This window comes from Chelonoidis abingdonii, chromosome 10 (genome assembly GCF_003597395.2).
Source record: "Chelonoidis abingdonii isolate Lonesome George chromosome 10, CheloAbing_2.0, whole genome shotgun sequence".
NCBI lineage: Eukaryota > Metazoa > Chordata > Testudines > Testudinidae > Chelonoidis > Chelonoidis abingdonii.
In genome coordinates, this window is record NC_133778.1 from 23,919,627 (window position 1) to 23,939,715 (window position 20,089).

Consider the following 20,089-nt stretch of genomic DNA (forward strand, 5'->3'; position numbering starts at 1 on the left):
TTTGTACCATTGATAATATTGAAAAGACCAAAAAACCCCAAAACCCTTCACTAAAATTAGAGAAATTGCCAGCTGAAAAGTTAGGATAAACCAGTCATAATTAACTTACTTCACCTTCTGGTGTGTCATGAATATTAATGTAGATTCCTTAACACAACCACAATACATACAGAGGCTTTCTATAAGAATGGCCATATGGGGTCAGACCAATGGTTCATCTAGCCCAGTATCCTGCCTTCTGATGGTGGCCAGTGCCGGATGCTTCAGAGAGAATGAACAGAACAGGGCAATTTATTGAGTGATCCATCCCCTGTTGTTCAATCCCAGTTTCTGGCAGTCAGAGGTTATGGGACACCCAGAGCATGGAGTTGTGTCCCTGACCATCTCTATGAACTTTTTTTTTTTTTTTTTTAACAGTTATACTTTTGGCCTTCATAACATCCCCTTGCAATGAGTTCCACAAGTTGACTATGCATTGTGTGAAGAAGTTTGTTTTAATTCTGCTGCCTTATTCATTTAATTGGGTGGACCACTGGTTCTTGTATTATGTGAAGGGGTAAATAGCACATTTCCCCCCATGTCATTCATGCTTTTATAGACTTCTGAGATATCCCACCCTTAGTTGTCTCTTTTCTAAACTGAACAATCCCCATCTTTTTAATCTCTTCTCATATAAAAGGTGTTCCATATCCCTCATCTCCCACCCCCCCCATACTTTTTCCACTTCTAAAATCTCTTTTTTTAAGATAGGGTGAGCAGAACTGCATGCAGTATTCAAGGTGTGAGTGTACCATGGATTTATATAGTGGCATTATGATATTTTCTGCTTTATATATCCCTTTCCTAATGATTCCAAACATTCTGTTGATTTTTTTGACTGCTGTTGCTCATTGAGCAGATGTATCCAGAAAACTATCCACAATGATTCCAAGATCTTTCTTGAGTGGTAACAGTTAATTCAGATCTCATCATTTTGTATGTACAGCTGGGATTATGTTTTCCAATGTGCATCACTTTGCATTTAGCAAGACTGAATTTCATCTGCCTTTCTGTTATCCAGTCACCCAGTTTTGTGAGATCCCTTTGCAACTCCTCACAATCTGCTTTGGATTCAATTACCTTGAATAATTTTGGATTGTCTGTAAACTTTGTCATCTCACTGATTACCCCTTTTTCCAAATCAGATAGGAGTATAGCGAACAGAACTAGTTCCAGTACAGATCCTTGGTGGACTCTGCTATTCACCTCTCTCCATTGTGAAAACTGACCATTTATTCCCACCCTTTGTTTCCTATCTTTTAACCAGTCTCATGGACTTTTCTCTGTTATCCCATGACTGTCTACTTTGTTTAAGAGCCTTTGGTCAGAGACCTTGTCAAAGGCTTTCTGAAAGTCCAAGTACACTATATCCAGTGCATCACTCTTGTTCACATGTTGGTTGACACCCCCAAAAATTCTGAGTGGTGACGCATGGCTTCTCTTTACAGAAGCCATGTTGATCTTCCCCAACAACTGATGTTCACCCGTGTGTCTGAGAATTCTGTTCTCTCCAATAGTTTCAACCAATTTGCCTGTTACTGAAATTAGGCTTCCTGACCTGTAATTGCCAGGATGGCCTCAGGAGCCTTTTTTAAATTTCAGCATTCCATTAGCTATCCGCCAGTCACCTGCTACAGGAGCTGAGAGAAGTTCCACATCAGTTATAGTTCTGCAATTTCCTAGTTGAGTTCTTTCAGAATTCTTGGGTGAATACTAGCTGGTCCTGGTAACTTATTACTCTTAAATTCATCAGTTTATTCCAAAACCTCCTTTATTTACACCACAACCTGGGATATTTCCTGAGATTTATCACCTAAAAAGAATGGCTCAGGTGTGGGACTCTCCCTCTCATCCTCTGTAATGTGATTGATGCATTTAGCTTCTCTGCCACGGCTTTGTCTTTCTTGAAAGCCGCCTTCATCTCGATCATCCAGTGGTGCCACAGGCTTCTTGCTGCTCATGTACTTAAAACAATTTTTTGCTGTTAGTTTTTGTGTCTTATGCTCGTTGCTCTTCAAATTCTTTTTTGGCAATAGTTGACTTGCCAGATTTTTGCTCCTTTCTATTTTCCTTATTCGGCTCCAACTTCTAATTTTTAAAAGAGGTCTTTTTGTTTCTAGCCATCTTTTACTCGGCTTGAGCCATAGTGACATGTTATTGTTTTTGGTTTTTTTTGTTTTTAAGTTTGGGGCATATATATAGTTTTGAGCCTCTATTATGGTGTGCTTAAAAAAATCCCATGCAGCTTATAGGCATTTCACTCGTGACTGTTGCTTTTAATATCCATTTAACTAACCTTCTCATTATGTGTAGTTCCCCTTTTTGAAGTTCAATGCTACTCTGCCGGGTTTCTTTGGTTTTCCTTCCTACAAGGATATTAAATTTAATTGCATTATGGTTGCTGTTACTGAGTGGTTCAACTATATTCACCTCTCGGACCAAACCCTGTGTGCCAATTATAACTAAATCAAGAATTGTCTCTTCCCTTGTGGGTCCAGAACTGGCTGCTCCAAGAAGCAGTCATGTACAGTGTCTAGGAATTTTATCTCTGCCTCCCCTCCTGAAGTGATATGTTCCCAGTCAATATGGGGATAGTTGAAATCTCTCACGCTACCATTGAGTTTTCTGTTTGTGTAGCCTCTCTAATCTCCCTAACAATCAAGGTCAGCCTCCTAGTCAGGTGATCAGTAGTATATTCCTACTGTTATTATTCACGCATGGAATTTCTATCTATAGAGATATCATGACATTAAATTCATTTAAGATTCTTACACATTTGACTCTAAGCTTTCTTTCACATATAATGCCACTCTTCCACCAGTACCAGGAGTCCGGTGGCACCTTAAAGACTAACAGATTTATTTGGGCAGAAGCTTTCGTGGGTAGAAAACCCACTTCTTCAGATGCATGGAGACAGACTAACACAACTACCTCTCTGATACTCTTCCACCAGTGCAACTTATTCTATCATTCCTATATATTTTATACCCTGGTATAACCATGTCACATTATCATTTCAGCAAGTTTCTGTGATGCCTATTATATCAATATTCTCATTTAATACCAGGCACTCAAGTTCACCCATCTTAGCATTTAGACTTTTTGCATTTGTATACAAGCACTTACAAAATTTGTCACTATTTAGTTGTCTGCCTGCACGTTGTTAATTGAATAGCATTTTTTTTCCATTTGACTGTTTTTCTTCAGTCTATACCTCTACTTTATCAACTTCTATCCTCTTCTCTTTACTAGGCTATGGAGTATCCCCTTTAATAAATCCTCTCCTAAGGGATGGATGGGTTTGCCTGAACTGTGTGCACCTCTGCACCTGTTGGCTTACCCTCAGCCCTTAGCTTAAAACACTTCTATGACCTTTTTAATTTTACATGCCAATAATCTGGTTTTGTTTTAGTTTAGGTGGAGCCCACCCTTCCAATATAGGCTCCTCCATTCACAAGAGATTCCCCAGTTCTTAATAATCCTAAATCCCTCCTCCCAACACCATCATCTCATTCGAAACCCTGCAGCTCTGCCTATCTAACCAGCCCTGCACATGGAACTGGAAGCATTTCAGAGAGTGCTACAATGATGGTCCTGAATTTTAATCTCTTATCTAACAGCCAAAATTTGGCCTCCAGCACCTCTTTTATGTTTCCCTATGTCAGTAGTACCTACACATACCATGACCATCAGCTCCTCCCCAGAACTGCCCATAAGTCTGTATAGATGTTGCAAGAAGTCAGTAACCTTTGCACTTGGCAGGCAATTCACTGTGCGGTTATCTTGGTCATCACAAACCCAGCTATCTATATTTCTAATAACTGCATCCCCCCCATTACTATTACTTGTCTCTTCCTAATAACAGGCATCTCCTCCCCAGAGAGGTATGCTTTGTCGGAGAGGATGTCACACCCCAATGGTCCCCTCCCTCACTGGGTCCCCTGGGGAAGGCAGATCAGCATTGTATATTGCTAACACTATTGCAAGCATTGCAGAACATTTTGGGAAGGGTCAAAGGTATGAGTGAGTGTGGAATGGAAGATTCTTCTGCAGGTTGCGAGAGGCCAGAGGGGGAAGAAGGAAGAGAGCGAAGAATGGGTTAACTCCACGCTCCTGCTAGGCCTGAAAATATGACGCTGACTCCAGCCAGCTCCAGGCCACAGACAGCACACATCTGACTCTCGGCTGCCTGCCAAGAAAGAGGAGGGCCCAGAATCCACCAACAAGCTGTGAGAAAGGAAGATTCAGCTGAACAGACTTGCACAGCTAGCCCATAACAAGCAAGGCAAGCGAAGGCCAGCACAGAGGAAAACAAAGAGGACAACAAAGTCTAGCCGGTGTGTTTTTGGGAAAGTTGAGGAGACCACAGAGAGCCGGTTTTGACTGATACAAAGAGCATCAGGAGCAGAGGTCCCTGAACGGAACATCTCCAGAGGAACCCAGGACTTAAAACCCTCCTTAGAGCTGGAGCAACTCCGAGATCACAGCGGACCCCAGACAACCTAGGCCCAGGACAAGAACTCCCGTCCAACCCTCCCCTTCTTCTTACATTACACCCAGGCTTGGCCAGCATCAGGTAGTGTGGGTGTGAGCATGAAAGTGGGTTAGGGCTTGGGGCACTAACACTTTCTTCCTTCCTCTGAGTGATGTGGGGAACCCCTCCCCCACCCCAGCACTCTCCACTGTTGTTTTAGTATTTTATTAATAAAGCTTTAAAACTTAGACACTTGGTGTGTTTCTTCATCTCTTCCCCAAACAATCCTATGGCCTCAGCCTGATCACCTGATGCCTCAGACAGACTGGTAACAAATCTGTCACAAGGATATTGTGACAACATCTGGAAGGAGGATCCCAACTATGGGATTGTTTCCATTTGCTTCAGCTTGATGTGCTCCTTCCCCAAGACTCTCATCCTCCTCAACAGCACAGGGGTTATGAGGCAGGGCCAGGACTGCTCTACTGGTGTCCAGGAAAGTCTTATCTCTGTCCCCCTTAGCTCCTCCAGTTCAGCTACTCTGACGTCAAGCGCCTGTACTCTGTCTCTATGGACCATGAGGTGTTTGCACTGAATGCACAAATATGCCATCTACCCACAAGGCAGGTAATCATGTATGCTGCATTCAGTCCAATAAACTATCACCCTCACTCTGCTGCAGGACTTTCTGCTTGCATTATTTTTACTTTTGCTGGATTTCACAATTGCCCATCTGTTTCTCTGCAGAGCATTCATACTGAATTGCTTGTCAACTTTTAGACCTTTAACATCTCCTTATTTAATCAAGATTCCCTTTTCTACACCTTGCATACTGAAGCTGAGTGATTACAAAGATATGTTAACTGCTCTCTAGGAAGAGCACTCCAACCTCTTATTATTCTTCCTGCTAGGAGGTGGGGGAAAAAAAAAAGTGAGACACAAAGAAAAAGTGGAAGAAGTGCTATGCTTCTCCAACCTGTTCCCGTTCCACCTCTACTGTTATCTCCATATCCTGCACACGTCTCAGCATGGTTGCTTGGGATTCCTCCAAAGACTCCCGCAGGCTTGCCTCTTGGGAAAGCTGCTCCCTTAGCTACAAGAGACAAAACACCAGGTATGTGGCTGGAGACAGCACTAAGTCATAAAAACTGAAGATTAATGAAGCAGATAGAGGTTCAGTACAGCAAAGCAACCATTGTTAGTAATATCCAGTGATTTGTTAAAGGTGATATAACACTATGGAGTAAGTATTTCATGGAGGTGGTAAAGCAAAGAAGCAATACTAAACAACCCACTCAGCTATGGAAAATGTATTAATAACAAGACAGATTTGGCACCTGGACCAAAATTTCTGTTTACTGAGAGTGGCAATTCTACTCCCTACAGTGTGCTCAGAGACCCAACTATTTTCTCTGCCTCAAATCTTACTGCTCCTGTGCCACATTACCATTCCTCCATCTAAGGGCCTGCTGTGTCTGTCTTCCTCTGGACTGAGTCAACATTGCTTCTGAACATGTTGGAAAGAGTCACTGCAGAGATGAGGCACTTCTTCCACTGCAGGGACTGAGCTAACAGTGAGCCTGATTTTGTTCTCATATCAGTGCAATTCCAGTTGACTATCAATGTAATTGAGACTAGAATCAGGCATATAGTCTCCATACCACACTCAAGACTCAATGTTCAATTCCTTGCAGGGTAGCATACTGTGTTACTATGAGACTCTTGGGTTCAATGCTAAAAGGGGATAGCTGCTATTCAATAAGGACTAAGCAGCAACTCTTTTTCCCCAAAAACCCAATTCAGCTGAATCTTCCAGGTTGGAATCTATCATTTTATTAGCACGCGTTTTATATACACTGAAAACTTCTTGCTGCAAGATTCTTCTGTGAAAGCTTTCTGTAATTGGAACTACAAGCTTTAGATATATTTAGCTTGAAACCTTCTATAAAAGCAAATCACACACAATATTCTCTTGACCCTATGAAACAGGTGATTCCAATCTCTGGTGTCCCCAGGAAAAGCTAGGACCCAGAAGGGTTTCTCTTATCTCCAGGTGGCGTTGACAGAACATGTAGATTACTTTGAAGCCTGATTCGCTAAAGACATTTATATCAAGTTACTAATAAGAGCCCATAATAAGAAAAGAATTCCTAGCGACAAACATTAATAAATTAGGCTATGAGAAGAGGCTTTTCTTCAGTTTGTTGCAGAGAAACCAGCACCAATTTGAAATGGGGCCTAGAACTGGGGCCTAGCTCCATGCTGGTCATGAGTACTGCCAAAATACTGAGTGTTAAACATGTGAGCTAGTGTATCTGGGAACTGATACCTCTGTTCCTCTGAACTATAAGAAGAGAGTATCAGATATACAACTTTAAACATTTCTCTTGGTGTGTGACTACTATTATCTGAAGAGACTCCACGTGATGCTTCAGATCTGTCATCCTCCAGTGAGTACAACACAAGTATCTAAATGCACTGCTTATAACAAGGGCCACATGTACTTCAGGGCAACCTGAACCTGAATTTTACTGCAAGGCCTACAGCCTCTCTCCAGCATAGCAAAGTGGAAGTTCTATTGCAAAGTCAACTATTTTTAAAAACAGGATTTTATTTAATAATTAAATGAAAGTGAATGATAAAATCTCTGTACCAGACCAGTGATCGAGGAGATCTGGTCAGTTACACACAGTGATAACTTTACTTGTTTCCAGCTACTAAGGAACATTAGAAGAACCTGAAAATACATAGAAAAGGAATGCCAGGGAAGTAATTGTTGTAGTTGCTACAAGAGACTTAATCATCAGCTGATGGCATTGTGTGTGATTATGAATGGGAGGGTCCACACCAGAAGTCAGAGAAGTCACTCATGTACACGTAAGTGTACTACTTTGATATTCACTTTTATGATTAAGTTTTCAGTGTGACCTATGTTGACAAAGAATATCCACATTGTATTTGTAGTTAGAGGTTTTGATAACTGAGGCATTAGGCTTACAAGAACAGTGAGAGAAAGCATTTAGCTTTTTGGCACTCTCATAAGGCACTTATTTTTTTTGAACTAAGGAGGGGATACATCTTCTCTTTCCCTCCCATTTTATGGGGCAAGGTGGGCTGGAGGGAGAGGGGGCAGGAAATACATTTTCCCAATGGAAGGAGCGATTTGAATGATCTCACCAACTACTTCCATTAGAGAATAGAAAGGATGTGAGGTGGGTAAAGGCTTACCACCATTGCAGCTTTCATATTGCATCAAGCATCCTTCTGGCCAAAACATGATCAGGACCCCTTTTAAGTCTTTCAGAACTGCTGCTCATTTGGCTTGAGAAGTTATTAAATGATATAAGGGACATTTTCAGAAGCTCACACCCTACTTCATCAGGACAATAAGATGCCTCATGTCTATACTCTATTTCTTTAATTAGTCCGTAACAAGGTACATGCTACAACTTGTTCACTAGCTAGCAGACATTAAGTCACCAGTTCCATTTTTCGATGCAATAAACTCATTCTCTATGATTGCAAAAAGTAGTTAGAAGATTGTAGGCTAAGGGTAAAACCTACTTCCACAGTATGGAACTCAGGTCTCTGTTTGTAACTTCAACTAACACATTTTGTATCTTGCATGAAAGACATTCTGTCTTAGGTTTGTAGATCAGGGCATGCTCAGCAGCCTCCTTTCAGATATGCATATTCCATTCCTGGTTTTCATAGATTCACACCCAGATCACTATCCAGGCTTTCCCCCCCTAAAAAAAGAAAAAAAAAAAAATCTTATCACCTCACTCTTCCTTCTAACCTTCTTTTGTGCTTACCTCCTGAAGTCTATGGTTCATTATGTGTTTTGTTCTCCTCAGCTCCTCTGCTGCAATGCCTACATCTGTCTAAATGAGGACCAAAAAAAATAAAATAAAATTTTTTTAAGCCTCATAACTGCAGCAAAACTTTCAAGAGTATTTCAAAACCAGGCTGGCCAGTAACCCATTGCTACTGTTTTATTTACATATCATGCTGAGACCTGGGTTTGATTCCTAGTTGTAGTTTGGTGCTCTAAAGAGACAAACACCTTGCACTGCTTTTCAGCAACCATTTTAGACTATCAAGAAGATGGGTAACAGATTCCAGAACAGTCCTCTTCAGGTGGAAGGATGGTGGCCTAGCTGTGGGACCCAAAGAGTATATGGGAAAAATGGAGATGTGCTTAGCAATCCATGAGTTGGAAGTGGCAAGAACCCCAGTTCTTGAAAGGTTATAAATACAGGGTTGTTTGTTTTTTTAAGTCAAACTCAATTTATCACCATCATTTATTGCTGGATCCAGAGAGATCCATTCACAAAGATGAGATGATCTTTGTCTTTTTTTCCCCAACAAAAACAGCACCAGCCAGACAATGTCATTTCTAATCACACACACCTAACCTCTGAGCACATCAAAGCAGAGTTTCATTTTCAAAGTTGGCAGCATTTAAAGACCAGTGCATTAGTATTGAAATCAGTATAGACACTCTTCAAAAACTACAACTCTCAGCCCCAGTGTTCCCTTTAATTTTTCCCACCCATGAGCAGAATGAATTTTGTTATGTGCACCAATATGGAGGTGATGTGTGACATCTTCATATTGATGCACATAACAAAAATTCATGTGGTGGGGGTGGGGCCAAGGGGTTCAGCATGTAGCAAGGGCCTGGGGCAGAGGGTTGAGGTGTGGGGGAGGGGCAGGCTCTGGCTGGGGGTGTAGGCTCTGAGGTGGGGCAAGGGAAGAGGGGTATGAAGGGGAGAGGGTTGGGGCTGGGGCAAAGGGTTGGGACGAGCACAGAGGGTGCGGGCTATGGGGTGGGGCCAAGGATGAGGGGTTTGGGGTGCAGGCTGCCCCAGGGCTGCAGTGGGAGGGAGGACTCCCCCCAGCCCCTCTTGCCACAGCAGCTTGGGGCTCTGAAAAAGGCGCCTCTCCCCAGTTGCAACAGCTCTAGCAAGGCAGGGCCAGGCCAAGGGAGGGGCTCCTCTCCCCCAGCCACAGTAAATGCAGGCAGGTCCATGCAGAGGCCAGCAGGAAAGAGTGCCTCCAGAGGTGAAAGTGGACCAGTACAGCGTACCGGTAACAAATGGCCACTGGTATGGGCTCATACACAGCTGACATTAAAGCACTCCCCCCACAGCAGTGCTTTAACATTGCTGCCCTTTTTGCCCCCCTCCCCCAGGCTGCTGGAGGGGGAAGGGGCAGCTACCCCAGAGACTGACAATTTAAAAGGGCCCTGGGCTCCTGGCCGCCATCACTGCTACTGCAACAGCAGCGAGCGCTGGGTCCTTTAAATTGCTGCCGGAGCCCCAGGCAGCGCAGGCCAGGCAGTGCTGAAGAGCTGGCTGGGGAAAGCTGACCCCATCCCCGTCCCTTCTGGGGGCCCAGAGCCGGGCCTTCATACCGTTAAGACTTAAGTTACTTTCACCCCTGGGCACCTCTCCCTGCCGCTGCAGGTCCATGCTCAGGGAGAGACATCTTTCCCCACCGTGGCCCTGAGCCCCTGTACGGGCTTAATAGGCAGCTTCGTGGCCGCGCAGCTTAGAGGGAACTTAGATCACTCAGAGCTAGCTCCTGTACCTTGGTTACTGTGGCAATTTCCAAAGCAGCACTTAATCTTTTAACTTCTTCCTGTGCCTTTTCTACATCTTCTTTTGCCTCACTTAGCTGTTGGCGCAACTTCATTGCCTCAAGCTGTACAACCTTCAGTTCCTGCAAGTGTTCCTCCTGCATTGCGTTCATACGCTGTTCCAGATGGGCTGCCAAACAGCAAGAGAGGATCAAAAATGGTCATTATAAAGAATGCAGAAAAAAATGCATCTGAAGGGTTGAAAGAGAATGAGGACATTTGCCCCAACACAAAAACCAGCTTTCTACTTCTGTACCTGCATGCTTAGGATTCAGCTCCTTTTCCGTATGCAACCGGAAGAGGTTTAGCTTCAAGGTCTGCACAACACTCTCCAGCCGACACATTCGATTCACTAGAGATTCACAGTTCTTCCATAGCATGTCACTTTCACCTACAAACGCTACCCTGGCCCGAACAGGGCTAACAGGCTGGTGGCTCCCAGGTGTCTCTAAGGGCTTTGAATGGAAGAGATCAAGGCTGAAAGAAGAGAACACGTGGCACTATTTTTATATATATTAAATCTTGTTTCATGCCGCTGGAATGTTTCTTGCTATGCCTGATGGCTGCAGCATGTGTCTCTGCTGGCAACTGCTACTCCCTCGAGAAGCCGAGATACCAGCTCACTCAAACCAAAGTAGAGGAGGACCCCGGTCCCAACCCTACCTCTGCCCGTTCACCCCGAGCAGCTCCAGGTCTCTCGCCAGCGCGCTGGTCTGTTCTTCAACCACACTCATCCTCTGGCGGAGCACGGCGAAGGCTTCGGGCGCGGTGGCACTGACGCTCATGGGGGCGATGGTCGGCCTGGCCATAGCTGCCCCGCACCCAGCCGTTATCTGGGGGCGACATGACCATGTCACAGGCCGAAGGAACAGCTGGCCGCCGGGCTGATCTGACCGCCCCAGCACGGGCAGCCTTTTCAGTCGCCCCCGCCGCCCCCAGGCCCAGCCGCCCCGCCCCTCCCCACGGGCGCTGGGGGCTGCGCTCTATCGCCCCCCGGCCAGCGTCACGCCTTACCGCGCTCGCCGACACTTCGCGGCCCCGTTTCCATGGAGCTCCTTCCCCGCTTCAAACCGACCCGCGGCTTTACCAGACCCCATCCTGCGCACGCGCCGCGAGCCCAACTCCCGCTGCACTCTGGGATTTGTAGTCCTTCCCGCGCCACCCGGACACGGAGCCAAACACTGCCGACCCGCCGGAGAGGCACCTGGGATTTTTTTTTGGCGAAAGCGCACGCGCAATGAACCTCCCAGCGGTTCATGCTGGGATATGTAGTTTCGGTCTCTCGCTAAACCAGCATAGCGCAACGTGGGGCAGCCTGGTCTAGTGGTGAGAGCTGAGGGTTGGTAGTGCACTATCGGTTCTCCTTCTGTATGGCATTCAAGGTGACCTGATGCTTTAGTTTCCAGGTATTGTGAGTAATCCAATTGTCACAAAATTTGAGGGTTTTTTTGTTTTAAGATCCAGCTCTTAAAGTGATATGAGTACACAAGAATCTCAGCGTTCATTTTTTTAAATCTGTTTCTAGGCCTTTTAGGTGTAGAAAAAAAAACCTTGAAAATGTGGTTTTTAAATGTTCAAAACCCAGAAGAGAAATAAAAAGAAAACAAAACATATCATGGATTTTCCCTCCAATCTATCTCACTGGGTTTTGGGAGGGCCAAACCTCACAGTTTTTGAATGCTGAGGTGGACAAAATTGAAACCATCTTTTTTGTCCCACCTCATAATCTGTCTCAGTTTCCCTCCTCATTCTGAGGAATGTCACTCATTTAGTCCCAAAGTTACCGGTCTTTCACAACAAAAAGCAGGGAGACACCTTAATATGCTTATGAATGTGAATATGATGTAATTGGAATATGCCTTATGCAAAAGGTCTCTTATAAGGTATCATTACAAAGGTTATAACCTATTGAATATATTCATACTAATTGTATGAATGTTTAATTCTTGTATCTGAAATGAGAAATATGAAGTATAACTCTGAGGTCCTATTGTAATTATGCAAAGTGTGGGCCATTAATGGTGGTTTAGAATCTTGATGGCTCCCATTGATTACAGGGGTGGCCAACCTGTGGCTCCGGAGCCACATGCAGCTCTTCAGAAGTTAATATGCGGCTCCTTGTACAGTAACTCCTCACTTAAAGTCATCCTGGTTAACATTGTTTTGTTGTTACGTTGCTGATCAGTTAGGGAACATGCTTGTTTAAAGATGTGCAATGCTCCCTTCTAACATCGTTTGGTAGCCGCCTGCTTTGTCTACTGCTTCCAGGAAGAGCAGCCCATTGCAGCTAGCTGGTGGGGGCTTGGAACCAGGATGGACTGGCAGCTCCCTTTCAGCTCCCCTAAATTCCCTGTCCAGCAGCTGCCTGCAGTTCACCTATGTCCCTCCCCCCACTACCATGTGCTGCTCCTGCCCTCTGCTTTGGAGATGCTCCCTGAGATTCCTGCTTGGTGTGTCAGAGGGAAGGAAGAGGGGGGCTAATGTCAGGGTGTCCCCCTCCCCAGATCCAGCACCCCACTTAGCCCTGCTCTGTGGAAGACAGGGTAAGGATGGAGGGAGTTTGCAGCAGCTGTGGTCTCAGCAAGCTGATCTAATTAACAAGGCAGTGTACTTAAGGGAAATGCGCAGATCTCCCTCCATTCCTGCTGCCCTGCAGAGTGAGAGAGTTAATCCTTGAAGGTCAGCCAATTGCTGGTTCATCATTTAGCCATAAGGGAAATATCCCACCCTCTGACTCCTCCACCTCAACCAAGCTTCACAATCATCATCACTGTGTACCAGTATTAAATTGTTTGTTTAAAACTTATACTGTGTGCATGTATATATATAGTCTTTTGTCTGGTGAAAAAAATTTCCCTGGAACCTAACCCCCTCATTTACATTAATTCTTATGGGGAAATTGGATTTGGTTAACATCGTTTCACTTAGTTGCATTTTTCAGGAACATAACTACAACGTTAAGTGAGGAGTTACTGTATAGGCACTGACTCCAGGGCTAGAGCTACTGGCGCCAACTTTCCAGTGTGCTGGTGGGGTGCTCACTGCTCAACCCCTGGCTCTGCCATAGGCCCTGCCCCTACTCCACTCTTCCTGCTCCCTCCCCTGAGCTTGCCGTGCCCTCACTCCTCTCCCTTACCCCCAGAGCCTCCTGGACGCTACAAAACAACTGATCAGGAGGGAAGGGGAGGCACTGGGAGTGAGGCCGGGGGGAGCTGATGAGGGGCTGCTGACATATTACTGTGGATATTTGGCAATGTACATTGGTAAATTCTGGCTTCTTCTCAGGCTCAGGTTGGCCACCCCTGGACTAGGACAATTGGTTGTAAATGGTTTATTTACTTGCAAGTTTTCCTGTGTATATGTGGTCCAGTTCATGGGTAATGAAGAAGGAGATCTTACACTGACATGTGACCATGTCACATGATACTGTAGTCCATCTTAAATCTGTTACTTTTCAATTTAGAAGGAGGAGTGGGGACCCAGGGAGACAAAAGATTTCTGCCTTGTGCCAAAGCTATAAAAGGAGGTGAAACAGGACAAAGGGTAGCCACTCATGAGAAAGCCCCTGTTTTTCACCTAAGATATCTGCTGGAACTAACAAGGACTGTACCAGGGGAAAGGATTGGACCCAGACTAGGAAGGAGTCTAGTCTATGAAAGAAGCTTACTGAAACATGTCTGAGGATGAGATATTATCTGTAACCAATTTCTTAATGTATTAGGCTTAGACTTGTGTGTTTTTGCTAACCCCTGCACAAAATATGGTTTGTGAACACAGCCTATCAATGTAGCAGCCGGTTGAAGTATTTGCAGATTTGTATTGATGATATCTCATACAGTTTCTACTAAGCTATCCAGCAGACTACAAACAAGAAATAGTTTGGTGTTTTGTGTATCTTTTTAATATAAGCATTTAGGTCAGTTTATATGTAGATTTATGTATCTCCTTCAGGTCTCAGGCAAATTATTATCATGGGCCATGATAGTACAAGTTTGGGCACCATGAGACACCTGGTCTTCAACGTCCTTATTTATCAAAAGATTCAGTAGTCCTAATGAGATGGCTATGCACCTTATAATATCTTGCATAACTGCAAGTGGTGGTTATGCACTAATATTGAAAAGAATAAAAAAAATCAGTCAAATACTACAGAAATCATAAGTACGGAAATAAGAGTTGCAGATAGAGTATTTAAAAATCACATTCATTGTTTTGAATTTGGAATCTAAACCTGTGGACAGTTCCTGTTAAATTTTTAATGGTAATTATTGGAGAGACTAATACTACAAATAACCTCTTGCTTTCTGGTATTATACAAAAGAAGGCTTAAGTAGGATAACTATTAGGAATTGTTGTTCTAGTGTTTGTGTTAATGATTTCAATTTAAGATTTCATAAATGATATGATATTTGTAACAAATTGGCTAATAAGTTCAATTGTAACTTACAGCTGATACTGTAAAAGATTTTGGGGCTTAATATAGGCTTGGTCCATATTTGTAGGCAGGAAAACAAAATGTACAGAATCAAACATGGAATCCTCATAACTGGAGGTTAAACAAACATCTCTGAAGGATGGTCTAAGTATATCTAATCCTGCCCCAGTGCAAAGTTGGTTGGGGGAGGAGGAGGAGGAACTGGATGACCTCAGTCTGTTCCAGCCATGAATATTTCTATGATTCTATGAAAGTATGAGTAATACATTAAACGATAACAGTTTTTCTTGTATACTGGATTGTTTTTGGCTTTATTTTAATACACATTTTCTCTAGACATCTGTGCTATCCCAAAAAGGGATCATGATGACAGTTTGGTTGATTTGTGTTACCATGAATGGCAGCTATCAATAGACTTACCTCTGCAGCTCTCTGTGGTTTCTGACAAGTTCTTTCAAATATTTCCCCATTCAGTGGTCCAGGGATTGCTTCATATCTAAAAACAGGCCAAGACCTTCTTTTAATACCATATTTCATTCTACACAATAGAAACTGGTTAAGAAGCACTGGATTTATAATTTATTATCTTTGTCACTACCTTCCACTATGATTGTGCTCTTACCCTTCGGGAGTAATATGAAAAGAAACCAGATAGATGAATCCTAACATAAAAATTTACTAGAAGGCTTTTGCTAATTTAAGGCTTCTGGGCTAGATTTACAAAGGGATTTAAGCATTTTGACACAGTCACACCACCTAACTTTTAGGTGCCTAAAAAAAAATTTCAGGAACACCATTGCAATTCACAAAGGCTGTGAGAGTTGCCTAGGATCCTTACACAATGAATCGGGAGAGATAGGTGCCTGAGAGTGCGATCAGCAAAAGGTCAGCACCCTAGGTGTGAAGCCACCTAAGCTAACCAAAGAGTGATGCTGAAAACGGGTGTGTCCTAATATTGTGTGCAGAATTTTTAATTGTTTGTGCAAAATTCCCCTTGTACAGAATATACCTGAGGTGTACATATAAAAAGGGCAACTGATATGTAGGTTAAATTGAAATTAGATCCTTTCACAAGTTGCTGTATGGGGACAATATTTGACAAAAGATATCTCATCCTGAAGGCACAGTATTAATTTTGTAATAAACAGATCAGATTTCCAATTTAGTTTGCATTAAAAGAAATGATTGAGCAGAACTTGTTGTTCACATTCTTGATCTTCCTTTCAAAAACTGCTGTGCAAGAGTAATGTCACATCAAAACGGCAGGAGTAAGAAGCATAAGTCAACCTGTCTGAGGTGTTATCTGTGTTAAACTTCTCAAAAGAATAATCTGATCAAAGCACTTAACTGTGAGGATTGAGATGAAGCAGTCTGATGTACTTCGAATCTCAGATATCCTTGCACAGCAGAGTTTCACTTCAGACTTTAAAAGAGCCTGAAACTGATTATTAATTTAAAATTACTCTTCTGCACAGACAACGATGCAGGAGACTAGGCCCTGTGATGATAAAGGATTGTTTTCTTTAACTTGTGTTCTCAATGTCAGTCTCCACTTGTGTGCAAATGTAAGCGGGGGAATGGTCCCGCTATTGTGGGGAGCTTTCCTGGCTTCTGCACTAACCCGGTGAAGTGGGCTAGCAAAACGATCTGAGTCTTCGCTCCCACTTCCTTTACCCAGAGGCCTCCCTGCCCTTGAGGACTCCCCTTCCACTCTCCTGTCTGGCAGAGTTCTCTAACCCCAACAAGGCTGGGCCCAGGACTCCTGGGGGACTCGACCGCCAACCCTGCTGTGGTCACCTAGGACAGAAGCTGGAGTGTCCCACTCTGCACTGCGCACCTCCCTGACCCACTGATCACATCATACAATTTAAAACAAATACAAGTTGTTTAGTTAACAATTAATTTGAAAATTGGGAAAGGTTAAAGGAAAACACATCACCCTGCTCTGTGTCAGGGACCATCACAAACAGTGTCTCTAGACATCAGGGCACTTCACAGTCTGTTCCTTGTAGGTCCCAGGCTTCCTTCTCAGGCCCTGGCTGTGCTGCAGGGACACTGCGGGTTGGACACTTGCTTTGGCAGTGGCCACACACTCTCAGGCTCTGGGTGGCAGGACCCTTCTCCCCAGTGTTACCCCTGCTCTGTCAGGGTTATGATCCCCCTCCAACTCTGGCCTGCAGAGCCTCTTGGCTGAGGCATGTCCCTGTGCTGGGCTCACTGCCCAGGGTCCCCCTTGCTCTCCCCAGCTGCTCACCGCACTCAGCTCCGGACTGCTCCAGCCCCAGCTCCACTCTGCCTCAGCACGGCTGCTGCTCTGCCTCCAGCTCCCTGGGCTGCTTCTCTGGCCTCTCTGGCTCCAGTTACTACAGCTCTGCTCCCAGGGCGGGTCTGCTCTGCAGGCTGCTTCTGTGACTCTGCTTTGAGCTTTCACCTGCTTCCTGGGCTGCTTATCTGGCCCCTCTGGCTCTGGTTGCTGCAGCTCTCTTCCCAGGGCAGGTCTGCTCTCTCTGGGCTGTGCTCTGGCTTTTTGGGCTGCAGTTCTGCTCCTAGCAGCTTAGCTTGGGCCCCTACTCCGTCTGACCCAGGCAATTCCAGCTCATACAGAGGATGGGACCCACCCTGGCCTTCCGTCCCTTTGATTAGCCTGCCCACCCTGTCAATCAGGCTGACCTGGAGCAGTCCTGGGGACTGTCAGTCTCAGGGTCCTGATTTGCCATCGATCCCTCCCCTTTTAGTGCTGGGAGCTAGCAACCAAAACACCCGCACTGAATGTTAGTAAGGGGATAACAGTCCCCTTACACAAAGCCTATACAGTATCTACCTGTGCATCTGATAATCATCAGAGTTGCATGTAGATGGCAATGTACAAAAAATTGTAAGCGGAGGCATATTGTAAACTAGGCTCTAAAAGTAATGCTAGATTGAGATCTAACTTTTCTAGGGAGACATTTTCATGCCTCTTCCCCTTCTTCCTTCCTCTCTGCCAAACACCTTGCCTCTTCACTTTGAGCATTCTGTTTTCCTTGCATTCTCAGGCAAAGGTGCATATGATTCACTCCACATTCACAACAGATCACAAAGTCTAAGGGTGCTATTGTAAAAGCTGGAGACAAAAATGCTGGTTATGTAGTTAATTTCCCTGGTAGGGCAACTTTGTTCTCAACAGTTTTCTTTTCTTTTTGTGGTTTGTCCAGTCCAGTTCTAAATGCCTCAAACAATGGGGCTTCTACTATTCCTTTTGGGAGACTATTTCAAAGTCCAATAGATTTCATGGTCCAGAAGTGTTGCTTACACTTCCTTTTACTGTAATCACATTGCTTTTAGTTATACCATCCTTTACTATTCTAAACAATTCCTCTCTCTTCTTGTTTACATTTTTAATTTAATTGTAGATAGTTATATCCTGCCCTTCTCATTATTTAGCTAAGCTTTAGAATCATAGAATATCAGGGTTGGAAGGGATCTCAGGAGGTCATCTAGTCCAACCCCCTGCTCAAAGCAGGACAAATCCCCAGACAGATTTTTTTTAAAATACCCCAGTTCCCTAAATGGCCCCCTCAAGGATTGAGCTCATAACCCTGGGTTTAGGAGGCCAATGCTCAAGCCACTGAGCTATCCCTCCCCCCTTACATATATACTCCTCTTAATATTTCTTGCATATAAAATCTTGTATTCTCTTAGTATTTTTGTTGCTCTTTTCTAAATTCCCTCCAATTGGTCTACTCATTTCTGTTATTTAAATGCCTAGAGCCAAGCTCTGTATTCAAGGTGGAATCTTGACTGCTAGTACCCTACAACTATTGTCTGTAGGGTTTTCTTCCTCTCAGCTCACCCAATTATTTGTCTGTTTAACCCTCTTTTGATAAAACAATCTTTGTTGTAAAGTCACTTCAGGGAACAAATGCCAGCACATAGTTATAATGGCAAGTGATATTTCTGCTCACTTGGGAGGTAGGAAAGAATGTTGCCTTTTTTTTTTAAATAGGGTAGGTAGAACATAAAATCTGCCAAACTGAATCAGTTTGTCCATCTAGTCTCACATGCTGCAATGACTAATAACTCATACTTTAGGAGAGAGTGATGCATGTTGTCACTTATGAAATATTATAAAATCACTTTCCTAGCTTGTCTCTTTGACCACATCACCTGTATCTTTCCATCCTCCTACAGGCTTCCCCCTTCTCTGCTGCATCAAGCATAAGCTGCTTGTCTTCACTTTCATGGCCCTGCACAGCCTAGATCAATAGTTTTCAAACTGCAGGTTGTGACCCAGTTCTGGGTCACAGAATGTAAGGCACTGGGTCATGGCAGCTGTGGTCAGCACTGCCGACTGGGCCGTTAAAAGTCCCATTGGTGGTGCTGTCCACCTAAGGCAGGCTAGTCCCTACCTGTTCTGACACCACGCAACTCCAGAAGCGGCCAGCAGCAGGTCCAACTGCTAGGCAGGGGGCCATTGGGCTCCAGATCCTGCCCCCAGGTCGAGCACTCCTGACACAGGTTCTAAGGGCTTAATTAGGCCAGGTGAGCCCAATCAGACAATTAAACTGTGTAGAGGGAGCTAATTTGGAGACACTCAACTGTGAAGGAAGAAGAGGCCTGTATATATAGCCCAGAAGCTCCAAGCAGAAGGAGACTGTAGGGAAGTCTGTTGCAATCACTTCCTGGCAGATGGGAGTTGTGTCTGGATGTTACAGAGGTAAGTAGCCTACAGCTACTTCCTGAGAGAAGGAAGCTGGCAAACAGAGGATGTGGGGAAAAGCCAGCTATGTAGGAGAGGTTTAGGGAAAGTGGCAGTGATGTCTAGAAGAGGAATAGACCTTAGCTGCTGATTAGAGGTCTCAGCTGGAACCTGGAGTAGGTGGGCTAGGGTTCCCCTATTGGCCACTGAGGAAATGGCCCCAGCAGGGTAGTGAACTTGAAGACTGCTTGTGTCACTGCAAGAGTGGCTGAGGTAGGGCAGTAGGCATGAGGGTTGCCTGCCACTGTGGGTGAAAAGAGACTTTGAAAGAATACCCTGGAAGAGTAAACCATATGGTGACCTGGCTGTAGGGCCAAGTCATAAAGAGACAGTAGCAGCAACTCCTGGAATGAGAGAGGGGCTGCAGACAGAGAGAGCAATGGAGAGATGAGGTGCAACCACAGGCAGGGGTGTTAGCCTTGCAGAGCTAATCCTCACAGTGACCAGGAGGAGGTGCCATCTAGTGGTGCATAGAGTGCCCTGTGACACTAAGATTAGTACGAATCCAGATCTGACTTTCCCAGTTGTTTTATCTTTACAATAGACTGGGGTGGGCAAACTTTTGGGCCCAAGGGCCACATTGGGGAATAGAAATTGTATAGTGGGCCATGAGCAGTCCCAGAATTAGGGTTGGAGAGTGGGAGTGGGCTCTGGGGTAGGGCTAGGATGAGAGATTTGAGGTGCAGGAGGGTGCTCTAGGCTGGGTTTGAGGGGTTTGGAGAGTGGGAAGGGGATCAGGGCTGGGGCAGGGGGGTTGGG

At 44.6% G+C, this 20,089-nt stretch overlaps 1 protein-coding gene and 1 long non-coding RNA gene across 4 annotated transcripts in view; one reads left to right on the forward strand and one right to left on the reverse strand.

The window, feature by feature from the left end:
* CCDC150 (coiled-coil domain containing 150) overlaps positions 1-11,255 on the reverse strand; it is a 49,532-nt gene extending 38,277 nt beyond the window's left edge. For both annotated transcript variants that reach the window (XM_075070039.1, XM_075070040.1), the window contains exons 1-6: positions 11,172-11,255; positions 10,821-10,990; positions 10,414-10,634; positions 10,109-10,287; positions 8,329-8,397; positions 5,490-5,606 (exon numbers count right to left, since the gene is read on the reverse strand). In XM_075070039.1, the coding sequence (XP_074926140.1) occupies positions 5,490-5,606; positions 8,329-8,397; positions 10,109-10,287; positions 10,414-10,634; positions 10,821-10,966 (732 nt within the window). In that variant the 5' untranslated portion in view covers positions 10,967-10,990; positions 11,172-11,255. The remainder of the gene's footprint in view (positions 1-5,489; positions 5,607-8,328; positions 8,398-10,108; positions 10,288-10,413; positions 10,635-10,820; positions 10,991-11,171) is intronic.
* A 49-nt stretch (positions 11,256-11,304) lies between these two features.
* The window catches only part of LOC142047395 (uncharacterized), a 13,303-nt gene continuing 4,518 nt past the window's right edge, over positions 11,305-20,089 (forward strand). The window contains exon 1 of one of the 2 annotated variants that reach the window (XR_012656630.1): positions 11,305-11,563. This is a non-coding gene — a long non-coding RNA (uncharacterized LOC142047395). The remainder of the gene's footprint in view (positions 11,564-20,089) is intronic. The other variant, XR_012656629.1, reaches the window with a different exon arrangement.